At 47.1% G+C, this 14,149-nt stretch overlaps 4 protein-coding genes across 4 annotated transcripts in view; 3 read left to right on the forward strand and 1 right to left on the reverse strand.

Moving 5' to 3' along the window:
* The first annotated feature begins 242 nt into the window (after positions 1 to 242).
* On the forward strand, positions 243 to 1,495 carry LOC120956746 (ATP synthase lipid-binding protein, mitochondrial-like). The gene is made up of 4 exons (XM_040378462.2): positions 243 to 644; positions 716 to 796; positions 883 to 1,090; positions 1,172 to 1,495. Exons 2-4 carry the CDS (start codon positions 749 to 751, stop codon positions 1,333 to 1,335), a joined length of 420 nt encoding a protein of 139 aa, XP_040234396.2. The 5' UTR covers positions 243 to 644; positions 716 to 748; the 3' UTR covers positions 1,336 to 1,495.
* A 408-nt stretch (positions 1,496 to 1,903) lies between these two features.
* Positions 1,904 to 4,281, forward strand: LOC120955234 (protein FAM98A-like). The gene is made up of 4 exons (XM_040375921.2): positions 1,904 to 2,216; positions 2,291 to 3,278; positions 3,477 to 3,747; positions 3,817 to 4,281. Exons 1-4 carry the CDS (start codon positions 2,170 to 2,172, stop codon positions 4,143 to 4,145), a joined length of 1,635 nt encoding a protein of 544 aa, XP_040231855.2. The 5' UTR covers positions 1,904 to 2,169; the 3' UTR covers positions 4,146 to 4,281.
* A 349-nt stretch (positions 4,282 to 4,630) lies between these two features.
* LOC120955233 (BUD13 homolog) lies at positions 4,631 to 7,314 on the forward strand. The gene is made up of 3 exons (XM_040375919.2): positions 4,631 to 4,833; positions 4,913 to 6,772; positions 6,845 to 7,314. Exons 1-3 carry the CDS (start codon positions 4,718 to 4,720, stop codon positions 7,206 to 7,208), a joined length of 2,340 nt encoding a protein of 779 aa, XP_040231853.2. The 5' UTR covers positions 4,631 to 4,717; the 3' UTR covers positions 7,209 to 7,314.
* A 1,248-nt stretch (positions 7,315 to 8,562) lies between these two features.
* LOC120955235 (neuromodulin) overlaps positions 8,563 to 14,149 on the reverse strand; it is a 75,396-nt gene continuing 69,809 nt past the window's right edge. The window contains exons 3-4 of the mRNA XM_040375923.2: positions 9,124 to 9,242; positions 8,563 to 9,022 (exon numbers count right to left, since the gene is read on the reverse strand). Coding sequence (XP_040231857.1) covers positions 8,900 to 9,022; positions 9,124 to 9,242 — 242 coding nt within the window. The 3' untranslated portion in view covers positions 8,563 to 8,899. The remainder of the gene's footprint in view (positions 9,023 to 9,123; positions 9,243 to 14,149) is intronic.

Consider the following 14,149-nt stretch of genomic DNA (forward strand, 5'->3'; position numbering starts at 1 on the left):
CGGTCATCCCGGGCGGCGACCGTTGTGACAAAAATTTGTACGCATAAACTTTAAATAATTATTTCATACTGTTAAGAGATAAATAAAAATATTGTAAATTAATTTAGAAATGTACCAGCTCCAACAACATTTGCAAGAAATGGAACAATTTGGAATATTGTTTTAATTTTGTCATTTCCAATTGACATGCAGAAATGTCACACGTGTCTATGCCACTTCATCGTCCAGCATTGTCAGTAGCAATTGTCAAAGTCTTCAAAAGCCGCCCATTTCGTAGAAACTGGACGTTACGAGCGGTGCGTGTGCGATTACTCCGTGTGATATCTTTGCGAAGAATTGTGTGTTGTTGCCCTAAAAAGACCGGAATTTGGTTTTTCCATGTATCTCTTGTCTGGTTTTTGAATTGGATCTGGATTGTTTGAAGGTGGAGTTCTAGGCAAAAGGAATCAATTGTCACTTCAAGTGGTCGATGTGTTGGCCTGCTGCTGGTGTGTGCGCGTTTTTCATTTCGGAGAATTCTGGTGGCATCCAACGCAGATCGCAGTACCCTGCGGTGAAAAGCTCAAAAACCACTCTTTTCGCAGTTCGATCAAAAGAAGCTGTCTGTTGCATAATCCGACCTTTTGGAATACGGTCCAGCACAGGTAAGGATTGAAGACTTTTTCCCAGAATTCAAAGTGATTCTTGTACATCCTTGCTTTCGCCCAATCTGTAGCCTGAAAACTCCAACCTCAAAAGCAGCATCATCATGTATATCTCGATGGCAGCTCGCGTGAGTGCGATTGCACGGAAGTTGGTAAGTAACAAGAATAAATCGATGAGTTTCAATCATACGCTCTTTTCGCTATATTGTGCTTCTCTCTTTCCTTACAAACCTTACAGGCCATTAGTGGAGCCAATGTGCACATCCGGCCGATCTGTAGCTTCATGACAATAGAGAGACAGTCTCCAGCTGGCCGCAACACCACAACTTCCGTGGATTTGTTGCCATCGATCCGTTCGTTCCAAACCGGCACAGCATCCCGAGACATTGATTCTGCGGCCAAGTTCATCGGGGCCGGCGCTGCCACGGTTGGAGTCGCCGGATCGGGTAGGTTTTGTAACCTTTCTGTTACAGTAGTTCTTCATCATCTTATAGCCGATTTGTTGTTTTGCGTGTGTAATCCTTTAGGTGCCGGGATTGGAACCGTGTTTGGATCGCTGATTGTCGGTTATGCGCGCAATCCATCCCTGAAGCAGCAGCTCTTCTCGTACGCCATTCTGGGATTTGCCCTGTCCGAAGCGATGGGGCTGTTCTGTCTCATGATGGCGTTTCTGTTACTGTTTGCATTTTGATTGGTTGGCCGGTTTGATAACCCGCCCGTACATTAGATTGGTCTTGTGCTGCTTTATTCACAGTTAAAGCCTACCACAAGGCACTGGGGAAGCGCATATCTGGATTTGGAAATAAAATGTGAACGGTACGGAAATAAAAATCAAAATTCGATTCAAAAGAGAGGACAATGTTGTAATTACACTACAGGCGGAAAATTTAGGTATTTGAGCTCTTTCGTTAGTTTTAATGGGGAGAGATAGTTCATGGAGATATGATCCGATTCGATTCCGGAGGCTGTTCATCGTCATGGCTACTGCAAACGTTGGCCAAGCATTTTGCTCTGATTTTAAAGACTCTGGATGTATGGATTTAGCCTGCAGAGATATCTCTCATGACGCGCTATGCCTTTAAATGCATTAAAAATCATTTGAAACAAACCAATTCTCCAATTTTTTACGATTTCTGTAAATTTTCCAAGTCCAGTGCAATCCGACATCCATTTCTAGTTTACTTGAAAATAATATCCCCTAAAACGATTTTCTTGCAATGGAAACAGAAACAACAACAACTTTGACAAGTAACATTTTCAGCTCCTTGCGGCAGCCGAAGGCAAAGTGAAGGCTAGAAAGAGTTTTTTCCCCGAAGAAAACGCAAGCAAAGCGATTGTTTATCCTCAGCCTGCGGCACCAGTTTCGCTTGAACAGGTTTGTGGATGTTGTTTTAATAATTACTCACTTTACGTCGAAATTTGTACGCGTAAAAGTGTGCGGTGCAGACACATTCCGTGCGTACGGTCACAAAAGCCGGCTTTTCGTTGCTGCTCTCCCTCTCGCTGAGGTCTGATACTGGTGGCCATGGCTGCGGATGAGGCACAACTCATCTACGAGCTGCGAAATGTGGGGTGAGTCATCTAAGTCTGTGTACAACCGCTAAAACTGCGACTAACAGTGAAAACCCTTCTTCCCCCACCCAAAGGTATGAAGGACCGTTTCTCGATCAGAACTATGCGTCGACGGCAATCTTTGCGGGGCCGCAGAGCGGCGAGTTTCAGGACATCGTCCTGTGGCTGACGGAGGAGATCCGCATCCTCGGCAAGCTGGACGAGCGCGTTGGGAAGAGTGAAGATGCCAGCTCGTTCATACTGGAGCTATCCGCGTTTCTGAAGGAGCTCACCTGCCCGTACGCGAGCCTCACGTCCGGCCATGTGTCGGACCGGTTGCAAACGCTCGAATCGAAGCTGCTCCTGCTAGACTACCTGATCAACGAGCTGATGGCGTTCAAAATGCTCGAATCGCTCAAGCCGAAGGAAAAGTCGACCGTCATCACGCTGCACGAATCGCCGACCGCGGCCGCGCTGAAGGACATCTGCATCACGCTCGGCATGGGCAAGCCGCCGAACAATGTGCCCCCGAAGGCACTGTTCGAGCGCATTAACGCGAGCCTCGACGAGACGATCCGGAAGGCGGGCGAGAACCGGCTCAGCAAACCGCTGTTCAGCCCGAAGGAGCGCCTGACGGCCGAACAGTGGGCGAAGCTGGAGAAGCTGCAGAAGGATCTGGACAGTGAGTACGATCTGCGGCGCAAGATGCTGCTCACCCGGCTGGACGTGACGATCCAGAGCTTCCGGTGGTCGAGCCGCGTCAAGGACAAGGAGGGCGTGATCGCGGACCGGTACGCGGAAAAGCGCAAACTGCTCGACACGATGGAGGTCGGTGGGCGCGACACGGACATTGCGGCGCTGCTGGCGGCCCGCGAAACGCTCGCCATCATCGAGAAGACGAGCAGCGCGTCGGTGCGCAAGAACACCAAGAGCAAGATCCAGCGGCACATCATTGGGCGCGTGCCGGACAGGGGCGGACGGGCGTACGAGCACAATCCGCCGCCGCTGGAAATGCCGTCCTGGCAAACGCAGCGCAACACTGGCGGCGGTGGTGGTGGTCGTGGAGGTTTTGGCGGTGGAAGGGTATGTACTAATCATTTTATTGACTTATTTTTAGGTTAAAATTAGACAAAAGAAATCATTTTCTTAAAATGTCCCCTTTTTATGCCCTTGCTATGCTACTCTCACATAGGATATGGCTGTGAGTGACAAATTCGATTTTTGCTATATTACAGCAGGCAACAAGTTATTACTTCATTTTACGATAATTTCTATTTTTAGGGAGGCGGACGTGGCGGTGGTAATAATGCCGGTGGTGGAGGATTTCACCAGCAACAGCAGCAGCAGGGAAATTACTCCAACAAGGGCTATAACCAGGGAGGAGGTCAAAACTACCATCAGGGAGGCAGAGGAGGATACAACCATGGTGCCGGAAACGGTACGGGTGGTGGCGGTGGCGGTGGCGGCTTCCATCAAGGTGGAGGAGGTGGTGGAGGTCACAATCAGAACCGGGGCAGTCGTGTTCAAGGCGGCTGGTCGCAACCTCAACAAGGTACGGTTAAAATGGCCATCAAATCTTGTTACATTTGGGTTCAATCGGATGCGTTTCTCTCCATTGTAGATTACAACCACAGCGGGTACGGATCGGGATCGGGACGCAGCAGCTACAGCAGTGGCAGCGATCAGTACAGCAACAATTCCGGCAGCAGCAGTCGGGCCGGCTACAGTGACCATCGCGGCGGAGGCAACTACAGCGACCGTGGCTACGGAGGATCGGACCGTGGGTATGGGGGCGATCGGGGCGGTGGTTACGGCGGCGGTGGTGACCGAGGTGGTAACGCCAGCTATGGAGACAACCGCAACAACTACGACAACGAGTACAGCAGCCGGGGTGGCGGTCGTGGAGGCGGCGGACGTTCCAACTACAATCGAGGGGGTGGACGGCGCTGAAATCCATTCCCGTGGTCACGTTTCAGTGTGCATTTTCTACTCGTTTCCTGCCATACAAAGAAAATTGGCATAAGATACATGTTCGGATCATACCATCAATAAACAAGCGGCAGCAGTCTTTCGTTGTCATACTGTACTTGTTGTGAGACACTAAATTTATTTATTATAGCACAGGTGTTTAATAGTTTTCACTTGGAATTTAACAGTTTAAAGATCTTTCAAAACGAAATAGTCGTTATATTTATAACAGATAACATTAACACTTTGCAAATGCATTAATTATAACAGATTAACATTTTGCAAATGCTGCATAAACATATTCATTTACTTTTCTAATATAAAGTGAAACGACCATGAAAACAAGCGCATTTGAAATAAATAAAAAATGAGCAACGAACAATTACACCAAATGTGTCATTTCTGAAGGGCGGCCGCAACGTGTCGTTTCTGAAGGGATGTAATCTGACAGCAATCACGCAGCTTGCGAGCTGTCACTGCCCGAATGTAAACAAGCAACGCGCGTTTTTACCTGTTTATTCGTGTCCTGTAGAAATTGGTGAGCCGCATCCCGCATGATGGCAGCAAAAATCGACCAGAAAGAGTATCTCAAACGCTATCTTTCCAACGATAAGGACGCGAAAAAGAAAAAGAAGAAGAAAGACAAACTAAAAGCGGCCAAAAAGGCCAAGTAAGTATGAGTTGCCTGCTTGCCAAGATTGTCAATGTTGTGTGTGTGCACGTCGAGTAAAACATTCCGTTTTCCACAGTGTAGTGATCGTCGATGATGATCTCGACCTATCGGCACTGCAGAGCCGGATCGATGACAATGAAACGGACCTGTTCGGGCTCGACGAAGAGGCACCGCAGGTGGTGGGAATTATCGACGAGCGGCCACCGGAACTGCGCGCCAAGGAGGACTTTAGTAGCGCCAAGTGGAAAGCATTGAACGCTAACGATGGTGGTTTCGATGCGATGCTACGGGCAAACGAAAGCAAACGGCCGAATGGTAATGCTGAAGCTCGGGTAAGTTTTAAAGCGCAAGGAGCGAAGACCGAACGCAGGAGAAAGTATGACTCGGAGGAAAGCCCGCCACGTCAACAGGAGGACAGTAGACGGGATAGGAGAGGGAAGGATTCGGATGAAAGTCCTCCTCGAAGAAGAGCGTCGAAAGAGAAGGACGTGTCTAGAGGGAGAAACAAGCGGGACGGCTCGGATGAGAGTCCACCAAGGAAATCCTCAATGGGGAAAAGCAGGAAAACACATGATTCGGATGAAAGTCCACCACGAAGGGGGAGATCCAAAGAGAAGGAGGACAAAAGACGAAAGCATAGAGATGACGATTCCGATGAGAGTCCTCCACGTAAAACGGGTACAAGGAATCATCAGGACTCGGACGAAAGTCCACCTCGAAGGGAGAGATCGAAAGAGAAGGAAGTGTCGAGAAAGAGGGGAAAACAAGATGATACACGGGAAAGTACGAGAAAAAATTACGATTCGGATGTAAGTCCACCACGAAGAAGGAGATCCAAAGAGAAGGATGACGTAAGAAGAAAACGAAGAGGTGACGATTCCGATGAGAGTCCTCCCCGTAAAACTGGAACGAGTAAAAACACGAGAAAACATCCGGATTCAGACGAAAGTCCACCACGAAGAAGGAGATCCAAAGAGAAGGACATTTCTAGAGGAAAAGGACGAAAGGGTGATTCTGATGAGAGCCCTCCCAGGAGAAAAGCGGGCACAGAGAAACGAAACGATATTAGCCCACCACGGAAACGTCGACAGCATGATTCAGATGAAAGTCCTCCCCGGCGAAGGGAAGAAAAGGCACCGGAGCGACGCAAACAACGACACGATTCGATCGAAAGTCCGCCCAGACGCCACCGGGATAAGGAATACCGCGAAAGGGACAACAGAGAGGTACGGCATCGTTCGAGCGATTCGGACGAGAGCCCTCCCCGGAGAAAGGAATACGATCGCAAAAAGTCCTCCAATCGGCGGCATGATTCCGACGAAAGTCCACCACGCCACAGCCGGGCAAAGGAAGCGGAAGTCGGCCGATCGCAAACCGTAACAGTAAAGAGAGAACGTCGCCACAACGATTCAGACGAAAGTCCCCCAAGACGCTCATCGCGTCGAAGCCCCGAAAGGAGACAGCAGCAACCTTCCCACAGCAGAACGGTTTCACCTCCGGTGCGTATCAAGCAGGAAAGAAAAAGTTCCGACTCCGACCTTTCGCCGCCGAGGAAATCGACCCGACCACATGATCGGGAAAGTCCACCGCGAAGGAACCAGCTAGCGGAGCAGCGCCGCATCAAGCAGGAACCACGCTCACCGTCCACATCCGCCAGCAGGCACGCGCCGGCAGAAAAGATGGCGAAAACGCTCGACGGCAAACGGGCCGGTCTGCAGGACGCAAAGTCCTTGCGGGAGGAAAACGAGCAGCATCGGGCCCGGGAAAGGGAAGCGCTGATGAAGCTGTCGGACGAAATGTCCGGCCGGTATGCGGAAACGGTGGTGCGCGAGAAGGGCGGCCGGCGCCGCGACGTGGAGAAGGAGCTGCGCGAGGAGCTGGCGAAACGAAAGCACGATGAGAAGAAGAAGGAAATTTACACGCGCTGGGGCAAGGGGTAAGCAGTCGGGATGCCCGTAAGGGATAGCATTTCCTTTTCTTTAATTGAATTCTGTTTCCGATTGAACAGCGTTAAACAGGTGGAAGATTATAGGGCGCAGCTGGAGGAGGCGGCTCGCGAGATGGAGAAACCGTTGGCACGGTACGCCGACGACAAGGACTTGGACGAGCATCTGAAGCAGCAGGAGCGGGAAGGTGACCCAATGCTGGAGTACCTGCGCAGCAAACGGAGGGAGGAGAACAAGCGGGCCGGCATCCCGGAAAAGCCCGTCTATCAGGGTGCGTTCCCGGACAATCGGTACGGCATACGGCCCGGCTATCGATGGGACGGTGTGGACCGATCGAACGGGTTCGAAAAGCGCTGGTTCGAAACGATGAGCAAGAAGAAGGCGGTAGAGGAGGAGGCGTACAAGTACAGCGTGGAGGACATGTAAGCATGTGGAGCCAGGTAGTAATTAATAGTTTTTCAACAATAGCTTCATGTATGAGATGCGAAAGTACATGTTACAGAGAAGACCACCTTTTACCATCGTTTCTCAATGATTTTTTCCTATGTTTTTCAAATGCAGAGAACTAAACAAACCGAAATTCCCCCCTGCTCCTCGAAAACACCTCGTTGTGGGATTTTAAAGCTCAATGTAGTTATGCATTTATTTTGCCTATTGACGACAGTATTACATTCATGGCGGTGACAAGTGTAACTCCGTTCGCGTTCGTCTCTCCAACTTCCGGGGTGCGTCTCGCGTACGCCGCAAGTCCTCGAAGCTAATGCGCGCGTATCATCGGAGGAGGGACATTTCAAGGATGGTGTTTACATGTTTGCGTGTGTGTGTAACGTATTATGTCCCTGTTTTCTAGGGCTTCACCGATACTGATGACTAAATGCAGTCCCCCCTGTGCGCCCCGTGTCTGTATTTTATGTCCGCAAATGCTCTACTTCGGTTTCCATTGCCGATACAACTATCAAACGCCGAATGGGAAAAAAGGTCTATAGAGTCGCCTAGGAAGGAACCTCCCCACTGCCCTCGCGCCCTCATTATCTCTCTCTTAAAACGGCCCGATCTGACTAAAAGTACAATCCTCCTGTCCTTCAAACGGGTTCACACAGCTTCCGTGGGGCTCGCTCGCTCATTCCGAAGCGTTTTAGGCAATGTAACCGAAAACCGGAAAAACACAAACCCCGGATGGGGCGGGAGAGAGTGATCGAGAAATTTACGAACCATTTTCTTCGAGCGCTAAACTATTAATTTAGTTGCTTATGCTGGCCTTTGCCATTTGGGAGCTTTGTTGCCTTTGCCTTGGGTTTTGTTTAGATGTTTTATTATTGAATAGAAATGGCTTACCGCTGTGAAATTTGGGTATCTTAGTATTTATATCATCTTTCTAATGTGTTTGTGTTTGTTTTTGTTTTGCATTAGTACGCTTAAAGAGTAAGAGTTGCTGTGTTTTGTGATGCTAATTGTTTCATTTCATTATCTTCTCTCTCTCTCTATGTGTTGCTGTATTTGAAGTTTTTGTTTGACTTATTTTATTTTTGCTTTTCCATTTCCATTCCGTTTTCTGTTCTGTGTGTGTTTTTTTAATGTGTTCGTTTCCTTGTGCCACAATTTTTCAATTGATGGCTACCTTCTTTCTGGCCCTGTGTCGCGTGATATAATTACTAGAAATTCACACATTACGTTCATTTAGAGGAGCCGCTCTAGTTGCGTGGTTTTGTTTTTGTAACTGTTTTTTTTTGTATTCTGCATCTGTGTATGTTCTTCAGTAGGATTGATTTCTAAGTTGCTGTTTTTTTTCTTTTCTTCTGTGTTTAATATATTCGATTCGATCGAAATCGATAAAATTTATAAAATCATAACAAGTGCAACTTCCGTCCGTCCGTAAAATTGTATTGGGCGCGCGCCGTTTGCTTTATTCAGTATTACTGTTTATCATTAAATTTCCACAAATTTGCGATATTTACTCGTTTACCAAAACACATGGGGATAAATGGGAGGATATCGTCGTCGTCGTCGCCACCGCCGCCGGAGTACGACCACCACCACCACCACCACCAATGCCACTCGCTGCGCGCTGCTACGGTTACGCACGCAGCACACAACAACGCACCCACCAACAGAGCGGCTTAGTTTTCGCCCTCCTTCGGTACATCCTTGCGCACCTTGTGCCCGCGGAAGGAGGCCTGAATTTTGCTGGCCGCTTTGTGCAGCTCCGGATCGTCCATGTCGATGTCCAGCTCTTCGGCCACCTTGGGTGGGTGTTGGAAAGAGGAGCAAAAAAAAAGGGGGAAAATGAATTAGAGCAACATTTCGGCAAATACTTTCGAGCGAGGCCTTCCTTCGGTCTTACCTTTTTGGTAATTTCATCAATGTCCACCTCCTTTTTCTCGTCCTCACCCTTCGTAGCCGTCTTTCTGGCCATGTGACCACGGAAGCTGGCCTGTATACGGGTCGCGGCGTGAGTCAGCTCTGCAAAAGGAAGGAGTGAGAGAGAGAAAAAAAAGGCACAGAAAATCAATACACAATAAAGGATAGAACAAACAGAAAAGCGCGAAAAATGCCACCAGGAAGTTTCCGCATTCGCACACACACACGGACGGACAACAATTTGATTTTCGGTTGCAAATGGGTGCCAGATTGATTGGATCGCAGACGAAATGCAAACCACCAACACCGAAGCAGGCGGTGCTCTCTGTTCGCAAACCGTTCGCGTAGCTAGGGGAGTTTTATTGAGCCCTCCCTGGGTGCAACAACCAACACCCCGCGTGCAGTGAAAAATCGTTAAATCAATTTCAATTCCGGTTTGATGGATCTTTTCGAAATGAAATTTCATTACACGTGAGCCATCATCGACGTGGCTGGTAAGGGCTATTTTAAAATGTTCTGGTGGTTGTGGATTTTTGCTTTGTTTTTTTTTTTATATGTAGGTTTATGACTGTGATGGCCAATGTGAAAAGCCAGTGTGGGAGTTTTATATATTTTTTAAATTAAATTAAACAGGATATTGAATTTTGAACAAACTCCTTTTTTTTGCCGAACAGTTGTGTAAAATTCTTTTCTGCCTTTATTTATAATATTTTTATACCGTCTCTTACAGGCAGCCATTATTCCTCCCAGCCGGGCTGAGTTTACTTCATCCCAAAATACTAGCTTGTAAAGGAAATGCACAGTTTGTTATTTTCCATCGGTATCCCCGCTCATGTCAGCAGCAGCATCTTCTCGTAGCACAGGCGCTCACACTTGTTACATCGCTTTGCTGCGAGTAATGATGGCTCGTTAAGCTGTGGAATGCTGTGGAATCGTTTCTCCGATTTCCACTTATCGATCACACACAAACAACTTCTCCTCTACCGGCCACAACGACGGTGAAAAACAACATTCAAGTGTTTGGTGTGGTGCATTCGAGCGCGGATTCTTAAGAGCAGCTCACTAATGCTCCCTCCCACTTCTGGTTAGTGTCGATGTATCACAGAATCGATTGTGTCTTCCATTTTTTCGAAGAAGACGCAACATTTGTCACGATACTTTGCGCCTGTTTTTTATAGTTTAGTCTCACAAAACAATATCTGGCGGTATTGATTGTACGCAAAAGTGAATAAAGCACACACGCTCGCATCATTCAGAGCACAATAAAACGGGATTATTGACGGGGACCGTCATTTAAAAATAAACGGTCGTTAAAGGTTTATAATACTTGCGTGATTTGGTGGAATGTGTTTGATAGTGGAATTATCGGTGCATTAAATGGAGCTTTTAACGATCGACACAGATGGCGGTGATGTGGTGCAGTGGGTAAGTGATTGACTCTGCGCATCGTTGGGCGTGCGATCGAAGCTAGTGTGCGCCTGGGAGCTTTTCTTTGTGGCAGAAGATAGACGGACTTTATTCCAAAGAGGCATTTTCAAATGTATTGAAGCTTTTCTATTGAGAAATAGAAGGAATAATTCAACAGAACAAATAGGTTTTTAAACAATAGACAAACTTCAAATCGCGCTTTTATTCGCAAAAACCTCCCCACAAAAGCTTAAAAGATGTGTTTAAAACCACCGTCGTCATCATCTCATGTCAATACGCGCCAGAATCTTTTGAAGAAAAGGTTTCGATTTATTCTCTCTCCCTCTCCCCACCGCTCCCGGACATCACAAAACCCCTGGCCCTTCAAACTAGGCCCAGGAAAGGCCTCGTTTTTGTGTGTGTGTGTGTGTTGTTCGCCCATTAACGTGTCTCGGCGGTTGAGCTGAGTTGAAAATGACATGGAAATTAGATTTCCACAAGCGTATGGAAACCCAACCGAGCCTCCGTTTTGTTGTGTGATTCAACGTAATCGGTTTGTTGCGGTTTGGAAGCTTTTCTTCTTCTGTTCCCTTAAAGAAAAACGGCATTACATCTTCATCGACAGTTCATTCGAACCAGAACTGGACCAGACACTCTGGTTGGTATGAGTGTGTGTGTGTGGATGGAATGCTTTATTTGAAGAATATCCAAAAGATAAGAGAGAGTAAGATGAGTTTTGTTGCCTTTTTTATCCTTTTTTATTTAGCTGAATGCCAATGTAATTGTGGTGTAAAGTAAGGGGGAGAAAGAGTAAGACAGTGAATGTGGCAACATTCTGCAACTGTCCGCAGCTTTTATGGGGTAGCAAATTGTTAATTTAACATAAATTTCACTTCAGTAGGAAGTTTCTACTTCCAATTTAGAACAATACCATCTCTCCCTTACTTCCATGTGCTTCCATGTGCTCCTTGTCCTTCCCAAAAGTGTTGATTAAAACTTTACCCAATTGTTGGTCGTGGTGGTGGTGGTGGTGGTGGTGGTGGTGGTGCACGACTTTAAGGGTGGCGTGTAAATTTGCTTACCAAAACTTTTCCACTCCACGTCTTTACATGCCTTTACTTGCGAAACCAGTTTTGTTTGCTTCTCTTCTCGTTAACATAGCACAATAATTGTGGGTCTTATTGTGAATTTTTTGGACCAAAGTTTGCTGCCATTGAGAGGGAGCGACAGAGAGAGCGAGTGAGTGGAAGCAGAGATTATACAATTTATTATCTCAATTAGAGAGCGCAAGTCTCCTCCACAATCCCACTCACAGGATGGCCCACAATGTGTGTTAATGATTATTTATTTCGTTGGTTAGGCGTATTTTTAGCTGCCAGCTCAATCGTGCTGGCATTCAAATCTAATCCAAACCAACCGATTTCCTCCTATGTGCACACAGCAAATTCCCACTAAACTGTATTTATTGTCCAATTGGAATCAATATTAATCGTATGTTGATACCGGGAACTATAGGAATCGTATTGCAGTGCTGTAAGCTGAATTCTAAATAATTAACACGACACAAAGCACGTTCTGATAACGAGTTTCGGCAAACCCATTATTGGTTTCGATTAATCAACGCATCAAGGAATTAATTTTCGTTCGGGTGAAAAATGACCCCCCCCTCCTCACCCTCATCCCACGCTGACCATTCAGCGCTACATATAGATAGCTTTTCGCATTTCATCTTTCCGGCTTGCTGTGCGTGTGCATTGAGCGAACCCGGGGAAGATGAATGGCTTCCGGTGACATGGACACGCACCAACAGGGTTGATCGATATGTGTCCGCTCACGCGTGATGCAGGCTTACACCGATTTCCATGCTGAAAATGCTTTTCGCTGTGTTGCATCGCACACTCCAAAATGGTGCAAAAACAAAACGCGGCAAAAATCAGCGTGATGATATGTAACACGAACTGACGGATGTGGATTGTTGTGTAAAAAGCTTCCGGGGGGGCGTGCACGAACCAAGGGATTCAGCGATCGTCACCCGTCCTCCCGTCAATCCTTTGCTTTTGTGTGTGTGCGCTTTATGAGGATTAAATTTCCTTCAGGCCTTTCCGCTTTCATACCCATGGCTACGCCTAGCTCGAGCTTGCGTTTCGAAAAGGGGCGCGAATGAGCTTTCGTTAGTATTCGGTTTCGTTACTCTCGGGCAGACAGCAAACGAACGAACGAATCGAAATTAAATATTTACACTGAAGTGTAGCAGTAGCAGTAGCAGTGCCAGTACCAGTCCACAAACAAGTCAGCCTATCGAACGACCCGGGGCCGAATGTTTTATTTACGAGAACCCGAAAAAGAACAGAAGAGCAGGGACAGAGAACCCATGCAGCAAGGAATAGTTTGTCTTTGGTTTTTGGTCGGGAAAAGGCCACCCAGGCTATTTGCCCTCCAGGGGGAGCGGAGAGTGAATGTTTTAGTAAAATTGCTCACTTGGAGTCGATGACTCGGGGCCCGGTGTCGATTATCGAGCTGATTGTGTTGTGGTGTCTTGGAGAGCTGGCCCAAATTGGGGGGGACGCGTTGATGGAGAGCTTATGTAAAGCGATAAAGCCGCGCGCGTTTTTATGGGTAGGGCACGAGGGAAAAAGTGGGTCAAGCAAAACAAAAACAGAACGGGAGTGGAATTGAGATATTACGTAAACGGTGCGGTATAAATCGTCGCTTGATTTCGATTTTTTGGTGATTTAATACTAATAAATAAAAAACAAACACGTTAAACCGTACTCGCCACAGCCTACTGCTGCACGAAAGCTTTAATCTACAAAGCTTCCAATTTTCAGTACATTAAGCTCATCGCTGGTGTGAGCAATAGAAGCAGAGAGAAAAAAACGCCCTTCAGAGCGTGCCATATTGTAGTGTATTTATTAGCTCTAACGCTCTGTGCGTTTTCTTTTCTTTTTACATTTTCCTATATTTATGCACTCCTTTTTAGCCCACCAATAAATGCCAATACGGTAGAACGGGCGTGAAAGGCAATAGGCCGCTCGAGGGTATTGAATGCACAAAGTAGCAAGCAAAGCAGGCCGGGACCATTCAACCGGAATACGTTTGATAATGGCCGTACGAGCCACATAATAGAGAAGTGTTGGGAAGAAGGAAAAGTGTGCACACAACAACAAAAAAACCCAGCACAGAAGCATTACCTTTTTTCAAGTGGAAAGATAATGCTGTGCAAAAAGGCAATATTCATTCCGTGCTGCTACGGTGTCCATTTTGTCCAACCACCATCACCATCACCACCACCTCGAATGCTGCACTTAGCTTTTGCAATGGTCATCGGTATCGGCAAGGCAATGATGATGCTCTGAGACAAGTGTAGTTTGTTGCACTTGAACTATGCCAATTAAACAGGGGAATAGGAGGATGGATAGCGAGAGAGAGAGAAAGAGACAGAGTGGAAAGTCAAGTATAATCGGCAAAACTACTGCACTACTTCCCAACAACTGTGCAGGTTGTGGAAAAGTTTTTTAATCTGCATTACTTTTGATTGCAGCAGCAGCAGCAGCAGCGACTGTGAGGAGATCGATCAGATATCATTGACTGGCGAGGAAAAA

This window comes from Anopheles coluzzii, chromosome 3 (genome assembly GCF_943734685.1).
Source record: "Anopheles coluzzii chromosome 3, AcolN3, whole genome shotgun sequence".
Taxonomy (NCBI): Eukaryota; Metazoa; Arthropoda; class Insecta; order Diptera; family Culicidae; genus Anopheles; species Anopheles coluzzii.